Source organism: Eretmochelys imbricata, chromosome 3, assembly GCF_965152235.1.
Source record: "Eretmochelys imbricata isolate rEreImb1 chromosome 3, rEreImb1.hap1, whole genome shotgun sequence".
In the NCBI taxonomy this organism is placed as follows: domain Eukaryota; kingdom Metazoa; phylum Chordata; order Testudines; family Cheloniidae; genus Eretmochelys; species Eretmochelys imbricata.
In genome coordinates, this window is record NC_135574.1 from 17,935,417 (window position 1) to 17,956,733 (window position 21,317).

The window sequence follows — 21,317 nt, forward strand, 5'->3', positions numbered from 1 at the left end:
AGTAGGAATGCAGGGACATACGTGGACAGGGCCAGATGTGCTGAACTGAACGGGAGAAGCTAGGGATCAGCCAGGGTCTGCATGGGGGAGGCTCCCCAACTCCCTAACAATCCCTTCCCCCGCAAAATAAATCTGTTCCATACTTCTCCCACCACACCCAACAACCCTCCAGGTTCACTCCCAGGCTTCTTCCCAGCAATTACTTCCCTTTCCCTCAGCTCCTCCATTTCCCCTGGTGCCCCCAAGCCTTAGCCCTGCTTCTCAGGGGTACAGGAAATACATTTCTGGATTGTAGTTTAAATGAATTTTTACTCAAAATTCTGTATTAATATACCTAGTAAGGAATCTGTCAAAAAATATTTCCTGAATTTTTTTGTTGTCTGTATTGTTACAGACATACTGACAGGTATTTTGAAATAAATTACCAAAATATTTGTAAATGGCACGATTATACTGTTACTTTGATAAAAAATGCAGAATTTAAAAATATTATTATTATCAAAATGGATAACTTGAGGGGCATGTTTGTAAAAAAAAAAAAAAATACTACACAGCTTTCTTATTCTCCAGTCAACAAACATGGCATCCTTATTCTGGCATTTTCACATTGTCACTCTTTCCGGTATAACCATGCTTTTAAGAAGTTCATATTTTGGTCTTAAGCTACTTGACTGACTCCTTCAAAGGCATGGATTCCCAAAAAGTAGGTCGCATTTAAGAAATGTGATCTTTTGAGGGTTGAAAAAGAGCTGAAGAGAAAGGAAGAAGAGCCATGGATATAATTAACCTGAAGTAACAAAAATGTGACAGTACAGCATAAAAACTAATCTACATGGTCATTACCATGGTCCAGGCAATATACATTTAAATGTAATTAGCTTAATATATAAAGCTAATGGTACATGTAGACAAAAGGTTTAAGCTGGAGAGGTCATTAGGGAAAGTCACACTGTTCAGCACTGAAAATGATTGATACTTTCATGTTTTACATTTTATTTATTCTTGCTTATTCAAACTTTTTAAACTAAACAAACTGGGATAGAGAAGGGAGGCAAATTAATCGAAACGAGAAAGACAACAGGGCACAAATTCATTGGATCAGGCTATGATAATGGTCAGAAAAATTTATTCAGCAGATAATGTAAAAACAACAATGCCCCTGATAAACACTCATCCACTACAAGAGTTCAACATACATTAAACAATTGTACAAGATGAATCTGAGGGACTGCAGTATACATCAGAGCAGGGAACGGTGACTAGAACAGTAAAATCTTTGATGCAAATTATCTGACTCATAACAGTGTTATGTGGATTAGTCAACATTTATAAAGTTCTATAAAAAAACATTACTCTGAAGCTCCTAGCAGTCAAGTAACAAAACACCATTATTGAATGCATAGAGTGTCATACTGAATAAAAATCTGAGGCACTTATTATGGTAGCATATATTGGACTACCTCCCTCCCTCCACCCCACTTTGTTATACCATCACAATGTACTTTCCTTGTTAATCATTACATCCACACAGCTCTGCTGAGTGGTTAACTCAAGTGCATTCTGGGCACGTACCCCACAATGCAATGTTCCATCACTCAGCCCTAAACTCAGATTATTCCCAGGGTGCCTGTGGTATGCCTACCAGAAACTATAAGAAGGCAGGATCTCAGGGTCAAATTAAGACTTCCACACTTCTCCTCCTGTCATCCATTAATTTTGCCAGCATCATTTTCAAGGTAGTATGGACGACAGGCTGCTGAGCACCATGATCATGACAGCCGTTAATACAAACAGGATGATGCAAATGCATTTTCAGTCATGGAGAATGACAGATTTGGCTCTGTGGTCTCATAGGGCTTTTGATGCTGTAGTAATACAGCTAATGGAAGAGGAGAAGGAGAATGAAATCAAGTAGTTACTTCTGTAGGGCATTTATCAGGAGCAACTTTATTCAATGGCCAACCCAGAAGCATTGGTTCAACTAGCAGTGTCTAGGGGAAGAGGGTAGTAATGTAGACCAGGATACCAGCAATAGTAGCAGATCTTCAGGATAACAAAGGCCACTTTCCTAGAGGATCTGTGTGGGTGAGCACTGTAGCTACAGAAGAAGAACAACATGGGAGTTCCCCTCAACATGGAGAAGCATGTTGCCATCACTCTCTGGAAGTTAGTCTCCCCTGTTTACTATCAGTGAGTAATTAATTTGGTTGTTGGTGGTAGCCCAACTATTGGGGTTGTTATCATGGATGCTATGAGGAGGGTTCTGCTATACCATGTCAGAGTGTGGCAATGATTTCCTTATTTCTCTCTCTCTCACACACACACACACACACACACTTCCCCTCAAGCCAAAGACTTGATCAAGAGGAAAAGGTATTTCTCTGTGGTGCTGCATGACCTTGATCATTGCCAAAGATTCACTAATATTAACATGGGGGTGGTCTGGAAGAGTCCATGATGTCAGAACATTTAGAAGTTGTGACCTGGATACTGGAATGAAGGAGGACATTTTTGCTCCCCAGACCACTACAGAAATGAATGGAGTTATGATTCCTCCTGTCATTCTGGGAGATTTTTCTTACCCTCTGCTTTTTTGGCTTACAAAGGCTCTCAGACACCTGGACAAGAGAAAGGAGTATTCCAAGTACCTATGGAATGCTAGTGAAGTGAACTTTTAGAAGGCTGAAGGGCAGGTGATGCTTTATGAAAAAGCTGTATGTTTCTCCTCATTGTATGCTAAATGCCTGCTGTATTTCACATAACATCTGTAAGAGTAAGGGAGAGATCCTGGAGGATGGGTAGGAGCAGGAAGTGGAGAGACTTTCTGAACATTACAGACAGTGAGAGAGTAAGTCTCTACAAAATGCCCCAAGTGGTCAAGGAAATAGGGTCAGCGATGCATTGTTCTCCTCCACTGGAGGTGACAAATGTACCGTAAAAAGAGAAATATGTTTGTGCTCTCTTCTGGTAAGGAGTTGATAACATCCTCCCCACCCATACAATGTCATTTATGGGTTGAGCTGTTCCTCAGTGGAACATTTCAGCCAAGTTAAAGCAAAATGAATGTATTCAGTTAACAAAAACAGGTAACACTACATCTTGGGGGGGAGGGGAGAGAAGAACCAATTAAATGAGAATGTGGTGAAACCTTAACAGCAATGGATGTGAGGTATGGCCAAAGTAAGGAATGCTCAAACTCCTGTAGGTGATGCACTCAAGAGAATTTTCCTTCTCCATGTCCCAGGGTTGACTGAAATAGTGGTCTCAGTATGGTGCATTCTCTATAGTTTGCAGAACACTGGAACTTTGGGTGCAGTGCTTGACCTTTATAACTAAAAGGTGCTCTATCACAGCTGTCTACCTCAGGTCCCGGTCCAGGGCCATTCAATCCATTTAGATACTTTGAGAATACTCTAGGAAACCAGTCCTCCACAATTGCGCCTTTCTATGTGGCTCTCTGCTGGGAGGAATTCAATAGTTCCCGGGACAGATCTTCTCTTGCCATTCCCCCCTGCCTTTGAAGATTTGTCAGCCACTCTGCAGGTGATAACTCCCTTCTTCATGTGGGCCATGACATTACAGGTGCTACAGGAAATAAGAAAGAGCACAAGTACTTACTGTCCCCCACCCTAATCACCAAACCAAAAATGTTTCTTCCCCACAATTTTAGAATGCTATTCCAATAGTCTCTTCCCACACTGAGGTTCACTTCAAGACAGTAAGAAGATTTCCAAATTACTTCCCCTTGTATAGGCCCCCTGTAAAAAACACTGGGCATCTGAACTGGCTGTGCTGGTTTTAAGTTGCAGGTTGTATGGTGCAGCAGTCAGCAGGTTAGTAATTCCATGTGCACCCCTGCAGGCTGTCCTTACAGTGGTGGATGTTACTCTGAGATGAGTCCCCAGAAAATTAAGAAGGGTCCTGTTCAAAAAGGCAATGGGCAAACCAAGAAGACACACAGCACTGCTATTTACCAAGCTACTGTCCCTGCGCTGGTGCAGGAGTGGAACAGAAACACTAGCTATATGGGCAGTCCCAGGAGTGCTGCTTTGCCTTGCAATGTGTGCACCAAAATAAAGCACTATCTTTGCTTTCAGTTCTCTTTTACGATACACTTTTAAATCTATAGGTTTCAGAGTAGCAGCTGTGTTAGTCTGTATCTGCAAAACGAAAAGGAGGACTTGTGGCACCTTAGAGACTAAATCTTTAGGTACCTTCTGACAAATAAAATTCTACAGTAACTGCTCTAAACCCATTTTCAAATGACTCTGCAACCTTATTGGGCCATTTACCACATGAATTCTCAACTTTACTAAAAACAGTATTAATGAAACTGAAATAATGAATCTTTTCTAGTGTTTGCTTTCCTTTTTCTGTATCTGCTGCTACAATAAACGTTTGCACTTTGGGGATTAAAAAATGCATTGCCTGGCAGACATCTTGAGCAGCGTATAAGGGAGGGCATCGTGGGGGAGGGAGAACAAGCAGGATACAGCTTAGGAAGAGATTTATGGAGTCGGCAAGTGTGGCCGATGGTTGTGCAGCTTGATACCACAGGGAAATAAAACTTTAAAGCATTAAATCTCTGACGCAGATGCCATTTTCAGTATGCTGAGGGCAGGGCGTTTAATGCAAAATACAGAGGGGAGAAAAAAAAAGGTTCCTACCTCCAACCAACATGGCAGTGGACAGCTGGTCCCCGAAAAAAGTAGAATACATCCCCCTATACTGTCTTCTTGTAATTCAGCACATAATGCTCATGGCCATAAGTCCCCATCCCAGCATTTTCAGACTGGCTGCTGGTAGAACTCATCCACAGCAGTTTTAGTATGGCTATTCATATGCTGTTCTTGGGTAGTGTCCAAATCTGTTGGGTAACAATTTCTGGCTGCCCTGAAAACATCTCCTCCTGGTTGGATCCCCATGGCATACATGAGGCCAAGGTAGCTTTCAGTGGCTTTTTGGGTGCCAGGCATGTTGTCTTGGGTGCGTTGAGGAAAATTGTCCACCACATAAGTCTTGGGTTCTGTGGTAGTTTCACTTGCAAAAATGTGGTTCAGTTCCTCAGAGTATGGGCAGGTGATGGGAGCATTACCAGAAGTCCTGTTACGATCCCTTGTCCTCAGGTACTTCCACTGGAGTGCCTTCGCTTTGACTCAGCACTGGAACCAGCTCCAGGAGTGCCTCCTTACTGGCATTTGCTCCAAATGCCTTGTAGATTGTAGTTGGCTGCATTCCAGTGACTCTTCTCCAGATGGGATTGAATATGCAGCTCTCCAAATAGGGCAATCATGTCCTGGATCTCTGAATGAGTCCACACAGAAACCTGGCAGAGGAGAGAGGCTTGGCCTGACTACTATAAGGAGTATTTCAGAGTAGCAGCCATGTTAGTCTGTATCCGCAAAAAGAAAAGGAGGACTTGTGGCTCCTTAGAGACTAACCAATTTATTTGAGCATAAGCTTTCGTGAGCTACAGCTCACTTCATCGGATGCATTCAGTGGAAAATACAGTGGGGAGATTTACATACACAGAGAACATAAATAATGGGTGTTACCGTACACACTGTAACGAGAGTGATCAGGTAAGGTGAGCAAGGAGTATGTGAACTTACTATTATCCGATATCAAACATGGGCATTCTTGGTTGCGTGCCAGCATTTAAACTGAGAGAGGACATCTGGTTAAGATGACCCCAGGGGAGTGGATGGCACAAGACAGGCCAGTCCAGGAATAGAACTATGTAGTGTGAGATAGTAGTTAGAGGACTGCCAGAAGAAGAATAGTTAGGAATGCATCCACCCAAACTTAAAGAAAGCAAACTCCCTATGAAGTGGAGTTACTCCTTTTCTGAGGATTATTAGTGACCTAAGATGCCAAGTAATCACTTAAAAAAAAAAATGTTGTTTGTGGACATAAGGCACTGTAAAGTGAACTAACTAAAGTTAATCTGATTTAATAAACCTGTGTAGAAAAGCCCTAAAAGGGCAATAAGGGTCTGCACCACTCTTTTTACAAAGAGGGCCTAGAACTGCACTTTTTAGTGCATTTCACATTCTTCAAACAGTTAAAGTTTTGCCACTTTTATGCCCTGGTAAACAGGCTTAAACTTACCTGCATATTCAGCCATCCTCTGCCTAAGAGTTTTTGTTTTGGGAGCAAAGTGGAGAATCGTGTCATGATCAGAGTCATCCTCACTCTCTGTATCACTGCATGCTGTTTTCTGAGAGACTGGAGCACGATGTGATGGGTCCAATGGAATATAGTCACCCTGAGTCCTGGCCAAATGACGTTTCCCACAAGCAACCCGGATATAAGCTGCATCAGGTATATTACCTGTAATTAACAGAAAGAACCTAAGGTAAGAAACTAAGAGCAAAATTCAACACTACTCCTCACAACAAAGTTAATTATAAAATGCTTTTTCCCCAAAGTATAGTAATACGTTAGGAGTTTGGGGCTTTTCTCTGCAATACATTGTTAATGATAAATTGAGATAGTTGTGCATGTTATTTCTACAGTCCAAGGGGCTCACCTTGAAAGAGCACAAATATTGAGGAGGACTTCCATACCCCTGCTGCTTCAACTACATCAGGAGTGGGCAAACTATGGCCCAGGAACCACATCCAGCCCTTCAGATGCGTCAGTCTGGCCCTCAAGCTCTGGCTGGGGAGCAGGGTCTGGGGCTTGCCTTGCTCCACATGTGCCATGGCTCCGCACGGCTACCAGAAGCAGAGGCATGTCCCTGCTCCAGCTCCTATGTAGAGGGGCAGCCAGGAGGCTCTGCACACTGCCCCTGCAGCTCCCATTGGCTGGGAACCGCAGTCAATGGGAGCTGCAGGGGCAGTGCCTGTGCACGGAACAGTGTGCAGAGCCGCCTGGCTATGCCTCCAGGTAGGAGCCAGAGCGGGGGGAACATGCCACGGCTTTCGGGAGCTGCTTGAGGTAAGCACCACCCAGAGTCTACACCCCTGGCCCCCTCCTGTGCCCCAACCACAGCCCTGATCCCCCTCCCACCCTTTGAACCTCTCAATCCCAACCCCACATCCGCAGCCGGAGCCCCAACCCTCCCTGCACACCCCAACCCGCTGCCCCAGTCCAAAGCCCCCTCCTACACCCTGAACTTCTCATTTCTGGCCCCACCCCAGAGCCTGCACCCACTCCGGCACCCCAACCCCCAATTTTGTGAGTATTCATGGCCCACCATATAATTTCCATACCCAGATATGACCCTTGGGCCAAAAAGTTTGCCCACCCCTAAACTACATGTTAACTTTCCAGTAGTTTTCAGACCTTCAAAACAAAGGCCACAGTAGTCTTAAAAGTCACAATAACCTAAATAAAAGTTTCCAGTATTTATGCCATAAATGGAGGTACATGTTGTAAGCATAACAATTCTCTTCATTTTGCCCGTCCTAAGTCTGAAAAATATAATCAAGGCAAAAATATTATTGAAGTATCCTTCAGGCTGCAAATTAAAATATGAGCAGTAAAGAAAAAGAAAAAAAAAAGTGTGCTAAACTAGTAATCTAGATCATACATGAAAACGAAAAAAGGATTCCTACTACTATAAATACTTTAATAATCCAGGAATGTAAAAGTTCTCTAAACATTCATCCTTAATGCTGCATTAATAAAGTTATTGCATTTAATTTCCTGTTCATTAAAAATGAAAATATTAGAAAGGACCATAACCTTGAATCCATCATTTCTCTTCTATCCAAATGCCTAGTTATGGTGAGTGATCTATAATAGAGGTTTTTTTGTTTTGTTTCAGCACATACTTATAAAAAAAACAATGATATCTAATTTTACCTTTTCTTTTATTTCATTACTATAAATATTACAGGGCTTTCTATCATATCATCATGCTAAAGATCTATCCCAAGAGACCAGATTGACAATAGACTGTAAAGGCAAATTCCGCTCTCAGTTACACCAGTGTAATTCTGGAATAAATGTCCTTGATATACAACGATTTCAGTGAAGTTACTTTAAATATACATTAAAACACTGGACGCTGTTACACTAAACAGTACTTTGAATATTCTGCAATATGCAAGACTACGTGCAGTACCTACTCGCTGCTCATAACTAGTTACAAACCTGCTGATAAATCCTCTCTTTTCTGTGGAGGGCTGGATTGAGTTTCAGAGGCTGAACTAGTGTAATCTTCACTGGCTGATGAGTTGTGCTCATCCTCCTCTTCTGTCTCACATGTATCAGTACTGTTAATTATTCTAGACTCCGATTGGAAGATTTCTGTATTCAAGGAGAAAAACCAAGACCCAGGATTTTTGTCTCAGCTACTGGAAATGTTGATAACCTGTTAAGAAACATCATAAATCTGAAGACAACAATCAATCCCTGACTCTGAAAAGACTTCTGTGCTTAAATTTACACATTGAGCAATCCCATTGTCTTCAAAGATTTAAGGCAGTATTTTTAGTTACAGTATGAATCTTAACAAAAGCAAAATTTTAGGACACAGTAAAGTAAGGCATCATCATACAAATTCATGTATTTTCATTTCAACTCTATCCTAAATTCAGACAATTTTAGGGGATTCTTAACATGATTTATGACTAGTTTTAAACAGGTTGTGCTGTCTCTCATTAATAAAATCTGAGGCCCACTTCTAAAAAATGAAAATGCTAAAATCATTGAGAAATTGCTGCCTAGGACCAAATCCTGAGACTAATGGAATTTGTAACTGCCTAGTAATCTCCATTTACAATGCGAGTTCCAGGAGGTCAACTCCTCTCAAGGTCAGCCTACGTGCCCGATACTACTCCTACAACGTCAATGGGATTTTGGCAGATGACTTAAATAGATACAGGATCAGACCTGCTCATTATGTGTTTTGGGATATACATTTAAATTTGACTGTTTTCAACCACAAATTCATTCTTGTAATTTATTAATATAAAATATGTCTGATAACAGTACTTGCCAAAGCACCCTTCCTTCATGGATCTCAAAATGCTTTACAAACAACTAGACTAAAATACACCCAATAAGTAGCTACGTACTTACCTTTGCTTCTTTCAGCTTCTCTAACTGCAGAGAGAGAGTTTTCTTTCCTTTGCATTCTAAATGTTATTGTGTTAAGAGATGGCTTCTTTATTTTAAAGAGTTCCTCACCCTCTGTAGGAGGGGGAAAAAAAGGATCAGTGTAAACATATTTACAAAGCAACATCACCACATTTGAAACATTTTATTATTTGTTTTACAATAGTGCCTAGTCAGCCTAGTCATGGACCAGGATCACACTGTACTGTACAGACACAGAACAAAAGAGAGTCACTGCCCCAAAGAGTTTACGATCTAAGCATAAGACAAGAGACAACAAATGGATATACACAAATAGGGTACTACAAGTAAACAATGAGACAATATTAGTCAACATGACAAGCTGTTGGTGTACTGAGACTACAGCCTAACTATTGTCAAGTTTTTTGTAAGAATCACAGCAAGAGAATTTTGAAGAGGGATTTGAAGGTGCTAAAAGATTACAATACATGTTTATAAAATCAATAATCAGTGGTCTACATGAGTACGATCATGGCATACGGTCTTTAAAAATCTACAGTACATTAGGTTAGACTAGTTCAAGACTATCACCACAGGTGGTCTAGCTCTTTCACCTATAAAGTATTAGGATATTTATGGGCCACTGTAACAACTTCCTACCAACACTACAAAAAGAAGGATTCTGGGTGGACTCCTCTTGAAGGTTGAAACAGACTGGACTTCTACACAGAGTGCTTCCGCCGACATGCAGGGGCTGAAATGGTGGAAAAGCAGCATCACTTGCTCCATAACCTCAGCCGTGCAGAACGCAATGCCATCCACAGCCTCGGAAACAACTCTGACCTCATAATCTAAAAGGCTGACAAAGGAAGTGCTGTCGTCGTCATGAATAGGTCGGAATATGAACAAGAGGCTGCTAGGCAGCTCTCCAACACCACTTTCTACAAGCCATTACACTCTGATCCCACTGAGGGTTACCAAAAGAAACTACACCATTTACTCAAGAAACTCCCTGAAAAAGCACAACAACAAATCCGCAAAGACACACCCCTAGAACACCAACCAGGGGTATTCTATCTGCTACCCAAGATCCGTAAACCTGGAAATCCTGGACGCCCCATCATCTCAGGCATTGGCACCCTGACAGCAGGATTGTCTGGCTATGTAGACTCCCTCCTCAGGCCCTAAGCTACCAGCACTCCCAGCTATCTTCGAGACACCACTGACTTCCTGAGGAAACTACAATCCATTGGTGATCTTCCTGAAAACACCATCCTGGCCACTATGGATGTAGAAGCCCTCTACACCAACATTCCACACAAAGATAGACTACAAGCAGTCAGGAACAGTATCCCCGATAATGTCACGGCAAACATTGCGGCTGAACTTTGTGACTTTGTCCTCACCCATAACTATTTTACATCTGGGGACAATGTATACCTTTAAATCGGCGGCACTGCTATGGGTACCCGCATGGCCCCACAGCACGTCAACATTTTTATGGCGGACTTAGAACAACGCTTCCTCAGCTCTTGTCCCCTAATGCCCCTACTCTACTTGTGCTATATTGATGAAATCTTCATCATCTGGACCCATGGAAAAGAAGCCCTTAAGGAATTCCACCATGATTTCAACAATTTCCATCCCACCATCAACCTCAGTCTGGACCAGTCCACACAAGAGATCCACTTCCTGGATACTACGGTGCTAATAAGCGATGGTCACATAAACACCACCCTACACCGGAAATGTACTGACTGCTATACTTACCTACGTGCCTCCAGCTTTCATCCAGACCACACCACACGATCCATTGTCTACAGCCAAGCTCTAAGATACAGCGGCATTTGCTCCAACCCCTCAGACAGAGACAAACACCTACAAGATCTCTATCAAGCATTCTTACAATACAATACCCACCGGCTGAAGTGAAGAAACAGATGGACAGAGCCAGAAGAGTACCCAGAAGTCACCTACTACAGGACAGGCACAACAAAGAAAATAACAGAACACCACTAGCCATCACCTTCAGCCCCCAACTAAAACCTCTCCAACTCATCATCAAGGATCTACAACATATCCTGAAGGACGACTCATCACTCTCACAGATCTTGAAGACAGGCCAGTCCTTGCTTACAGGCAGCCCCCCAACCTGAAGCAAATACTCACCAGCAACCACATACCACACAACAGAACCACTAATCCAGGAACTTATCCTTGCAACAAAGCCCGTTGCCAACTGTGTCCACATATCTATTCAGGGGACACCATCATAGGGCCTAATCACATCAGCCACACTATCAGAGGCTCGTTCACCTGCACATCTACCAATGTGATATATGCCATCATGTGCCAGCAATGCCCCTCTGCCATGTACATTGGCCAAACTGGACAGTCTCTACATAAAAGAATAAATGGACACAAATCAGACGTCAAGAATTAGAACATTCAAAAACCAGTCGGAGAACACTTCAATCTCTCTGGTCACTCGATTACAGACCTAAAAGTGGCAATTCTTCAACAAAGAAACTTCAAAAACAAACAGACTCCAACAAGAGACTGCTGAATTGGAATTAATTTGCAAACTGGACACCATTAAATTAGGCTTGAATAAAGACTGGGAGTAGATGTGTCATTACACAAAGTAAAACTATTTCCCCATGTTTATTTCCCCCCCCCCCCCCCGGTCCTTACATGTTCTTGTCAACTGCTGGAAATGGCCCACCTTGATTATCACTACAAAATGTCGTCCCATCCCCCCCACCCCCCCGGCTGGTAATAGCTCACCTTACCTGATCACTCTTGTTACAGTGTGTATGGTAGCACCCATTGTTTCATGTTCTCTGTGTATATAAAGTCTCCCCACTATATTTTCCACTGTATGCATCTGATGAAGTGAGCTGTAACTCACGAAAGCTTATGCTCAAATAAATTGGTTAGTCTCTAAGGTGCCACAAGTACTCTTTTTCTTTTTGCGGATACAGACTAACACAGCTGCTACTCTGAAACCTGTAACAACTGAGAAAAACACAATATTCTCGAGTTCTACTAAACTGCTCACAGAGCGGTCACTCAGATGAACATTTTTTTCCCCTCAGTGAAATCAGACTTACAAACATAAGAATGGCCATACTGGGTCAGACCAAAGGTCCATTTAGCCCAGTATCCTGTCTTCTGCCAGTGGCCAATGCCAGGTGCCCCAGAGGGAATGAACAGAATGGGTAATCATCAAGCAATCCAGTCCCTGTCGCTCATTCCCAGCTTCTGGCAAACAGAGGCTAGAGACACCATCCCTGCCCATTCTGTCTAATAGCCATTGATGGAAGTATCCTCCATGAATTTATCTAGTCTTTTTTGAACCCTGTTATAGTGCTGGCCTTCACAACATCCTCTGGCAATGAGTTCCACACGTTGACTGTGCGTTGTGAGAAGAAATACTTCCTTTTGTTTGTTTTAAGCCTGCTGCCTATTAATTTCATTTGGTGACCCCCTAGTTCTTGTGTTCAGAGAAGGAGTAAATAACACTTCCTTATATCCTTTCTTCACATCAGTCATGATTTTATACACCTCAATCATGTCCCCCCTTAGTCATCTCTTTTCCAAGCTGAGAAGTCCCAGTGTTCTTGATCTCCCCTCATACAGAAGCTGTTCCATACCTCTAACTATTTTTGTTGTCCTTTTCTGAACCTTTTCCAATTCCAATAGATCTTTTTTGAGATGGGGCAACCACATCTGCACAGAGTATTCAAGATGTGGGCGTACCATGGATTTAGATAAGACTGACCATTCTAACAGGTCCCCTTACTTTATCAGGGTAAGATAACCTTAAACAAAGGAAACAACAGTCACCTCCGGTCTTCAGTAGTATTTAGGCATTTAATTCCCACTGAAATCAATACTATCTGGGCCTCAGTCCATAACAGAAGGTAACATCCATTCCTTCATACTCCACTCCTGACCCTTGTCTTTTAGGCTCCAAGTTCTTTAGGGCAGAGACTGTCATTTATTATATGTTTGCACATTGTCTTTACGTATTATCATAACATAAGCATAAATTAAAAAAAAACACCACAACCCAAACATCAGACCCAGAATGTGCACAGCCTTATAACTGTAGGGTCCACTCAGATGAAATAGTCCTATGAGTGTCAGGTAGCCATGAAGTTCCAAACTAATCCAGAAAAATCACGTGTGCCTAGTGAAGTCACCAAGGACCATCAGCAGTTTCAGTATCACTGTTGATCAGCACAGCTTTAGTGTGGGAGATCAGCTATATTTGAGTTTACATGCAAAAAAGTGCAGACCCACCCCTTCACAAAACCTCTTTCACATGAGTCATATATATTGCAAAAAGAAAAGGAGTACTTGTGGCACCTTAGAGACTAACCAATTTATTTGAGCATGAGCTTTCGTGAGCTAAGTGAGCTGTAGCTCACGAAAGCTCATGCTCAAATAAATTGGTTAGTCTCTAAGGTGCCACAAGTACTCCTTTTCTTTTTGCGAATACAGACTAACACGGCTGTTACTCTGAAATATATATTGCAGTGTCTTGCAGTATCAAATAGCCAGGTCTTGGCTATGCACTTACTCTTCCTTTATCACATCATTAACTTTACTAGTCTTTGCATCACAAAAGCAGTGCAGCTCCCCTCAGTGCAATTCCACTCAACCCACAAATAGGCACTCCGGTAGCTAGCCTGAGCGGCCGCCTGTACCACTACAACCACATTGCCATTTTCAGAGCACGAATTTGAGCACAGCTAGTGCCAGTCAGTCTACCTGCACTGGGAAGCACCCTCCCAGCCGCGGTGTAGACATACCCTTACAGGTGCCAGTCCCAGCAGAGATACCGGGAGAACTACTAAAGTGACAGTAGCTCTGCCGTCCAGCCAGGCTCTTGAGGGGTGACTGCAGGTCCCAGTACCTGAGGGTGTTGGAGTGATTAAAGCACAGGACTGGGCACCAGCCTCCTGGGTTCTCATCCAAGCCCTAACACTTGGGCTTGTCCACCCTTGAAAGTTGAGAGGGAGTAAGGCAAGGTGTAAGTTAAAAGTTAGCTGACCCCGGCCATTGTTAGCCCAGAACAAGAGGGCCCAGACAGAGGGGCCAGCTGTTTGCAGACCAGCCTGGAGCCTGCTCCCACACCTGTAACACAAGGAGATCTCCATCTCTCTCTCTCACACACACACACACGCTGCGTGGCGGAAGGGAGCCGGCGTCAGACTTTTACCATCTCGCTCCTCGTCGGCACCGAAGCTCAGCAGGGCGGTCGCTCCCCGCGCCTGCCCCGCTCTAGGGTTCGCCCCTCGGGGCACGCCACCGCCATCCTCCTCTTCCTCCCGACCTCTAATGTCCCCTGCTGGCCCCTCTGCGGGCGGCTGCCTCTCGGCGGCGGGCCTGGCAGGGCCTTGCGCCTGCTCCTCTTCGCCCCGCGCCCCTTCATACTCCGGCTCCCCTTCGGCGCTGCTGCTGCTACAGCTGGAGGCGGCTCTCTGGCGGCCCCGGAAGTTCCGCGGCGGCCTCCTAAACATTCTATCCGGTAACGGTCACAACGCACGACCGGAGCTAACCTCCGACGGCGCGAGCCTGCTCCGGAAGCGTTCCTCTCACCATACCTCCCCGTAATACGCATGCGCGGCATCACTCGACGGTCACGAGGAATGAGGAAGTGGAGCGTGGGGGAGGGGGAGAACAAGTGGCCCCGCCCACTGGCAGCGACTCCGCCCCCTGAGAATCGGGTGGGAGGTGCGGAATAGGCCGCTGGCCAGTCAGCCAGAGAGGGCGGCTCCTCGTTTAACTCTGGATTGAGGGGGTGGGGGGGGGTTAGCCCAGGGCGTTAATGCGCCTGTGCTGAAGCGTTGCAGAGGCTGTTTGGGGTAGAAGGGTGTGAGGGGGGTGTGTCAGGGCTGCCCAGTGAAGTGCAGGGGGCTGATCTGTGGGGCCCACCTCCCTGGCTGCAGGTGCCAGCTGGAAGGTGCACAGTGACTGAGGCAGGGCGTTACAGGAAGGAGAAGGGGCCAGTCTGGTTAAGGCAGTTGACAGCTGCTTGGAGAACTTCCTTTATGCCTGACTCAGCCTGCCAGACCTGTCCCTGCTGTGCAAGTCGCTTACACCAAACTCTCCACCGGCACTGATTATGTTCCCCGCAGTCCAGGTGCTGGACTTGAGACCTTTGGGGCAAGCTTTGCAGGGCTGAACGCTCACAGCTGCTGTTGAAGTCAGGTGTCGCCGTGGTGTGAGCACAGAGAGTCCTAGAAAAATAAGTGCTCTAGGAAATAAGGCCTTAGGCATCTCAAGAGGGGCACTCAAAAATGGTGGACACAACGATTTTTGTCTTAATCTCAGTACCTCGGTTCTCCTTCAGGAAAATGAGGATGATAATAGTTAATATCACTTTTCCTGAGAGGGATGGTGCGAAGATGTTACATTTCTGAAGCATTTGGTACATTGAAAATACCATAAAATAACTGAGAAAATTGCCACATAATAATAAATCAATTATTTATTCAGTGCAGAGCTACCCTGACAGAGCACTGTCTATCTTGTGCACTGGATGAGGAAGGGGTACTGTGGAAAATAGTAATATGTGATCAAGTGACTAAAGACAATCATAATGTATACCTGGGGGGCTGAATTAAGGACTTGTCCATATTTGAAAGCTAATTCTCATAATGTGTTTCTGTTTCAGAAATAACTATTTCTAAAGCAGTCTGTCCAGTGTCCAGCAGTGTTTTGTTGTCCCAGCTTAAGCTGTTTTCGTTTTGCATCATGAAATCCACACAACGTGGTGGTGGTGTTTTTTAAATAAGCACCGCATTCTGTGCAGCCATCCCCTGGTGCAATGTTTCACCACTAAGCTATATGCATTCTGCTATTATTCTAACAGTACACTGTGTTAGGGCTACCAGATGTCCGGGTTTTCCGGGACATTGCCTCTTTTTTGAACCCCTGTCCAAGGGGATTTTTCAAATAACAGGCAATGTCTGGGGTTTTTGTAGAGTAGAGGCTGCAGCTCAGAAAGAACCCCAATTGGTCCGCTTCCTTGCATTGGCAGCTGATTGGTCCATTCCCCTGCAGCCACAGCTGCCAGATCCTGCCCACCCTGGCCCCAGCTGACTCCCAGCCCTGGGAAGGGGGCCTGCAGAGAGTGATGGCTGTAGCTGTGCCCAGGGCTTGCACCAGCCACCCTGCCACCATGACAGGGAATGGTGACACTGTCCCCCACCTCCAGTGAGTACCCCTACTGCAGGTACCCCTTTAGCTTCCCCAACTGTACCCTGTCCTCCAGACCCCCCTTCCCCCCAGTATCCTCTTTTTGGGAACCTGAAATATGGTAACCCTACACTGTAGGATCTCTACTGGAACTCTGAATCTAGGGGTGAAATTAATAAATTCCTATGATTCCTCTCCTTTCATCCCATCATGCATCTGGCTTTTGTAAGAAAACTCCATTGCCAAATAGCTGCAGTCAGGCAGCATGGAAGAAATACATGACTTGAAATGTATGGTATTCTGGTGACTGCTGTTAAGATGGGAGTGGACCATTTCTTCTCCCCAGAAGGCAAGAAAGCCCAGGACCTCAGCATGGGACCATGCAGAAACACAGGGCATGGTTGCTGTATGATCTGTATGTCTGGGAGCTGGAATCACAATGCAAGCACATGTCTGCAAGCTAGCATTTAAATAGAGCAGGGGTCGGCAACCTTTCAGAAATGGTGTGCCGAGTCTTCATTTATTCCCTCTAATTTAAGGTTTCGCATGCCGGTAATACATTTTAACATTTTTAGAAGGTCTCTTTCTGTAAGTCTATAATATATAACTAAACTATTGTTGTATGTAAAGTAAATAAGGTTTTTAAAATGTTTAAGAAGCTTCATTTAAAATTAAATTAAAATGCAGAGCCCCCTGGACTGGTGGCCAGGATCTGGGCAGTGTGAGTGCCACTGAAAATCAGCTCACGTGCCGCCTTTGGCGCACATGCCATAGATTTGCCTACCCCTGAAACAGAGTGATGACATCCCATCAAGATGACTGATCCTGGAGGAGTAGAGGGCACATATGTGAGACAGGCTGACCCAGGTATGCAGTAAAGCCCCCTCACTCCACCAGGTTTCAATGGTTAAAAGAGGAGCTGCCCCTCAAGCTGATTGATTCCTGATCACCTGGGGCAGGGTCCCTTCCAGTGGGCAAGGCCAGCAGGGAGCCTGACTGTTTTTTTCACACTCCACCTCCACATAGCTTTTTGCAATGCAAGGGCTGCTAGAGGCGGAATAGTTTATTTGAAATGGGGATGCATACACACCTACCTTATTGCCTGCTAACTCATTCCAAAATTTATGAAACTTGCTTTCAAAATGGATTTTGTAATGCAGATTGAGACACCAGATAATTAAAAAAAAAATTGTTTATGAATGCAAGACACTTCATCCCAAAACAACTAAAGTTAATCTGAAATAACTTTCAAGTGAGACAAGATCTAAAATTACACAGGCAATCTTAATTCTGGCATTTCCAAGCTTTTGGCTTCTTGACTTTGAAACCTTCACATTCTTTTAACAGGGTTTTTTGTTGTTGTTGTTGTTGGGGTTTTTTTTGGTACTTCTATAGTAATGTTGTAACATCCAGAAGTGATCTGTTTGCCCTGTCAATTAAATCCTTATTTTGTCACTTCTGGTAATCTTAGGTATGCTATGCCTTCGTACACTACTTTGTCTTACAGCTTTTATCTTGTGTCCTATGCTATTTCCACATTTTTCCAGAAATGTGCAAACCCCCGTTAACTTTCTCTTTTGAAGCATTCCATGAAGTGTTCTGAAAGGGTTTGTGTAATTTATTTCAAAGGTGGTTCTTACGTCACCCTTTATTGATTCAATAATTAATGGATGCTTTCAGAGATAATTATTAAGACAACAATCCTGATAAGAGGTTCTATATAGTCGTCTCAGGAACACTACTCACACTTCTACAGAGTTCAGTTATGAAATATGTAGCCACATGCATCACCAACTTTCAGCTTAGTTGAAATAAAAAAGTGGCCTGTCCTAAAATATACCATGGTTTTGTTCAAGTGAAGGGGAAAGATCTGGTAACAAAGTTTATTACAGGGCACTGGTGGGAGTTGCTGAAAGAAGGGAGGGGAAACTTGTGTTGGGTTTGAAATAGGAGTTGGAAGTGGGAATATAATGGATGAGAAATTATAAACAAAAGCAAGCATAGAAACTTCTAGCACTCTGAAGAATAAGCATATTATCTTCAACCTCTGACATAATTCTATTAAATATCAATCTAAAGTATATAGCTGGGCAGAATAGCTGCCATCTCCTATCACATAGCCTAGAAAAGTGGTTCTAAATCAGGGGTACATGTACCCTGAAGGTACACAGAGGTCTTTGAGGGGGTACATCAACTCATCTAGATAGTTGCCTAGTTTTATAACAAGCTACATGAAAAGCACTAGTGAAGTCAGTACAAACTACAATTTCATACAGACAATGACTTGTTTAGACTGCTCTATATGCTCTACACTGACATGTATGTACAATATTTATATTCCAGTTAGTTTATTGTATTAATTATATAGTAAACATATAATTTTGTCAGTAATAGTGTGCAATTTGTCAGAAATAGTGTGCTGTGACACTTTTGTATTTTTATGTTTGATTTTGTAAGCAAGTAGTTTTTAAGTGAGGTGAAACTTGTGGTATGCAAGACAAATCAGACTTCTGAAAGGGATACAGTAATCTGGAAAGGTTGAGAACAACTGGCCTAGAATGTATGGGGGGAAATGCACCTAAAGTATAAGTATAAGAATGGGTAAGGCCCCTATTGTAGATTCATGGGAAGATGGATAGACAACATTTTCTAGTAACATGAAAACTAATATGAAAACATTAAATTGGAGAAACAAATGCATTTGGAAAAAATATTCAGCTGTGGGTCATGGCTCATAGCATCAGGGTAACAAGTTGCAATAAATTATCTTGCTTAAGTCTGGTAACATTTTTATTGCCACTACATTCTTGTTTTTCTAATGCTACAACAATCAAATTCATTGCATTAATAAGTGCTTGCATTTTTCTGTGTGTCTGTTCTGCAGCCAGGTTTCTCAAGTAGTGCATATGTATTCAGCAGTTAGCAATATTTTCTTTGCCAAAATTCAGTCTGCATGAGTCAGTGCTGCTGTCAAATCACATTCTGTCCATTTAATCTAGATTTTCTATGAATACCAGAATAAGAATAATTTCTCAATGGGTGACCAAAGAGTCTTTACTGCTCTAATAGTATGAGTAACCCAACCTTCCTCCCCGAGAACCTCTTTGTCTTGGCAAGGGAACAGGATTGGGGCATTTTTTTTTTCATACAGATTTACTCTTTTTGAAATAGTAGGGATCCTACAAGGTTATACACCAGCCAGCCCCATTCACTGTCTAATGAAATGTAAGAGTGTCTGGTTCAGAACCCAAAACACTGCTTTTTGGAAGGGCATGTGTTGGAGGCAGCAGACACCCTTTTGAGATGTTACCACACAATGTCAATATCAGAAACACACCAGCCTCATTGCTTTGGGTATAGAACATACATATTCACATGTCCCTGTGCCTATAGCATAGCAGATTCCCAGGATTAGGCACCAAAAGATGCTTCAGAAATAGAAGGGCCAGACTACTGAAAATATCAAACATTTGTGAAGGAGGAAAAAATAGGGGTGTAATTGCATGTGGCATTATGGGGTAAATAGGGACTAGCAGAAGTATTAAAGGATAGAAACAGTTGGTTACCATGTATGAAATGTTGGGAGACAATTTTTAAGAGTTTGTGTGAATAATTTTCAGGCTGTCACCAAAAAGCCAGTGCCATCCCTCATCTAGGTGTATTCGAAACAACAGCTGGGGCAACTGCTATGGGGAACTTTTAGCCTAAAGAGGTGCCTACCATTGCCCATCATAGTTAAACAGAAGGTCGCAACCAGATTAAATTAGTTTTTGTGCAAACACGCTGCAACCATTCTGATTTTTCAAAAACAGTAGCAAATTGTATGTAACATGTCTCATCCACTAGACAGCAGTTCATTAACTGCACACAAAATATATTACCCGAGCCATTTTGTCTCACAAGCTATGGGTCACTTTGGTGTGGAAGCCTTTCTCTGATGCAGCAGAAATCTTTATCAAAATCTTTTATATTGTTTATTGCTGAACCATTAAATGTTGTTCTGAGCATGTGCTTGAATGGATTTGTCTCTCAGCAAGCCGAGGCATTGTTACCTGGGCATAGGCGTTGTATGGCTTGGGCTGTAAGAACAAAACATCAGTGACTTCTGCCGTGTTTTCCAAACAAGCAGCGACATAGCAGAAAAGGTGAGCCACATGACTGAATGTATTTGAGGCAGGGGTAGGGAGAAAATCTGATCCTGCTGCTCCCAGTTCAGGGGTTGGCCAACTACTCTATCTGTGGCTTGTTCTGCTAATATTGGAGATCTTCACCTATCAGCTTTCAGATCACTATATTCAGCGGCTGTCCTAGGCACAGGCAAGCTAGGCAGCTCCCTTGGGTGGCACAGCCATGGCAAAAAGGTGTGATCTACCTCACGCTAGCCTGCAACAGTGCAGACTGTCAGTGCAGATGTGTACATCCTGTACACAGTGCAGATGTGTACATCCTGATGCACATTAACAGTTCCTTAATATGCTTTGATCTCGTCCTCTTTGAAAGGGACAAGAGGAAAGTGCATGAACAAACTGTTAATGCATGTCAGCAGGGTGCACATGGTGTGTACCCTGTACATATTAACACATGCACTGAGACGTCAGCAAGGGCCATAAGGCCGGAGAGCCCAGTGTGGTTCAGTGAGGGCAGGCCAGGGAAGCCCATGGCCCAGCTTGGACCCCAGCAGACTCTCCCCAAACAAGCCTGAGTACAAGGGCCCCCAGGGTGGGTTGTGATCAGCCCCTTCCCCAGTTCTCCTACCAAGTTCTAGCCAAGTCTGAAAAAAAGCTAACCATGTATAGAAAAAGGCCAGTTGCATAAGGACCTAGGATTGGATATTCTCACATTTTTTGAGTTTTTTTCTCCACATTGGCATCTTTGGATGATGTTAAGAGATTTTGGGCCCTCTCGTACACCTCAAAGTAACTCAGCTCAGTGTGATGTTTCATCTCCTCTTCTTGAATCAGATTTACTTGCCAGAACATTTCCTTGCAAAATCATAGAATTATGCCCACTTCCTCTGCAGAACCTGTCATTGTGTGAGATCTTCCAGATCATTTTGTCCATAAGCAAAGAGGCAG

The 21,317-nt window shown here is 43.5% G+C and overlaps 1 protein-coding gene across 5 annotated transcripts in view; it reads right to left on the reverse strand.

The window, feature by feature from the left end:
• GCFC2 (GC-rich sequence DNA-binding factor 2) overlaps positions 1 to 14,645 on the reverse strand; it is a 45,095-nt gene extending 30,450 nt beyond the window's left edge. For all 5 annotated transcript variants that reach the window (XR_013345544.1, XM_077812443.1, XM_077812442.1 and 2 more), the window contains exons 1-4: positions 14,261 to 14,645; positions 9,034 to 9,144; positions 8,104 to 8,259; positions 6,112 to 6,333 (exon numbers count right to left, since the gene is read on the reverse strand). Coding sequence is in view for 4 of the 5 variants with exons in the window: in XM_077812443.1 (XP_077668569.1) it covers positions 6,112 to 6,333; positions 8,104 to 8,259; positions 9,034 to 9,144; positions 14,261 to 14,561 (790 nt within the window). In the remaining variant the exon portion in view is untranslated. The remainder of the gene's footprint in view (positions 1 to 6,111; positions 6,334 to 8,103; positions 8,260 to 9,033; positions 9,145 to 14,260) is intronic.
• Positions 14,646 to 21,317: the final 6,672 nt, after the last annotated feature.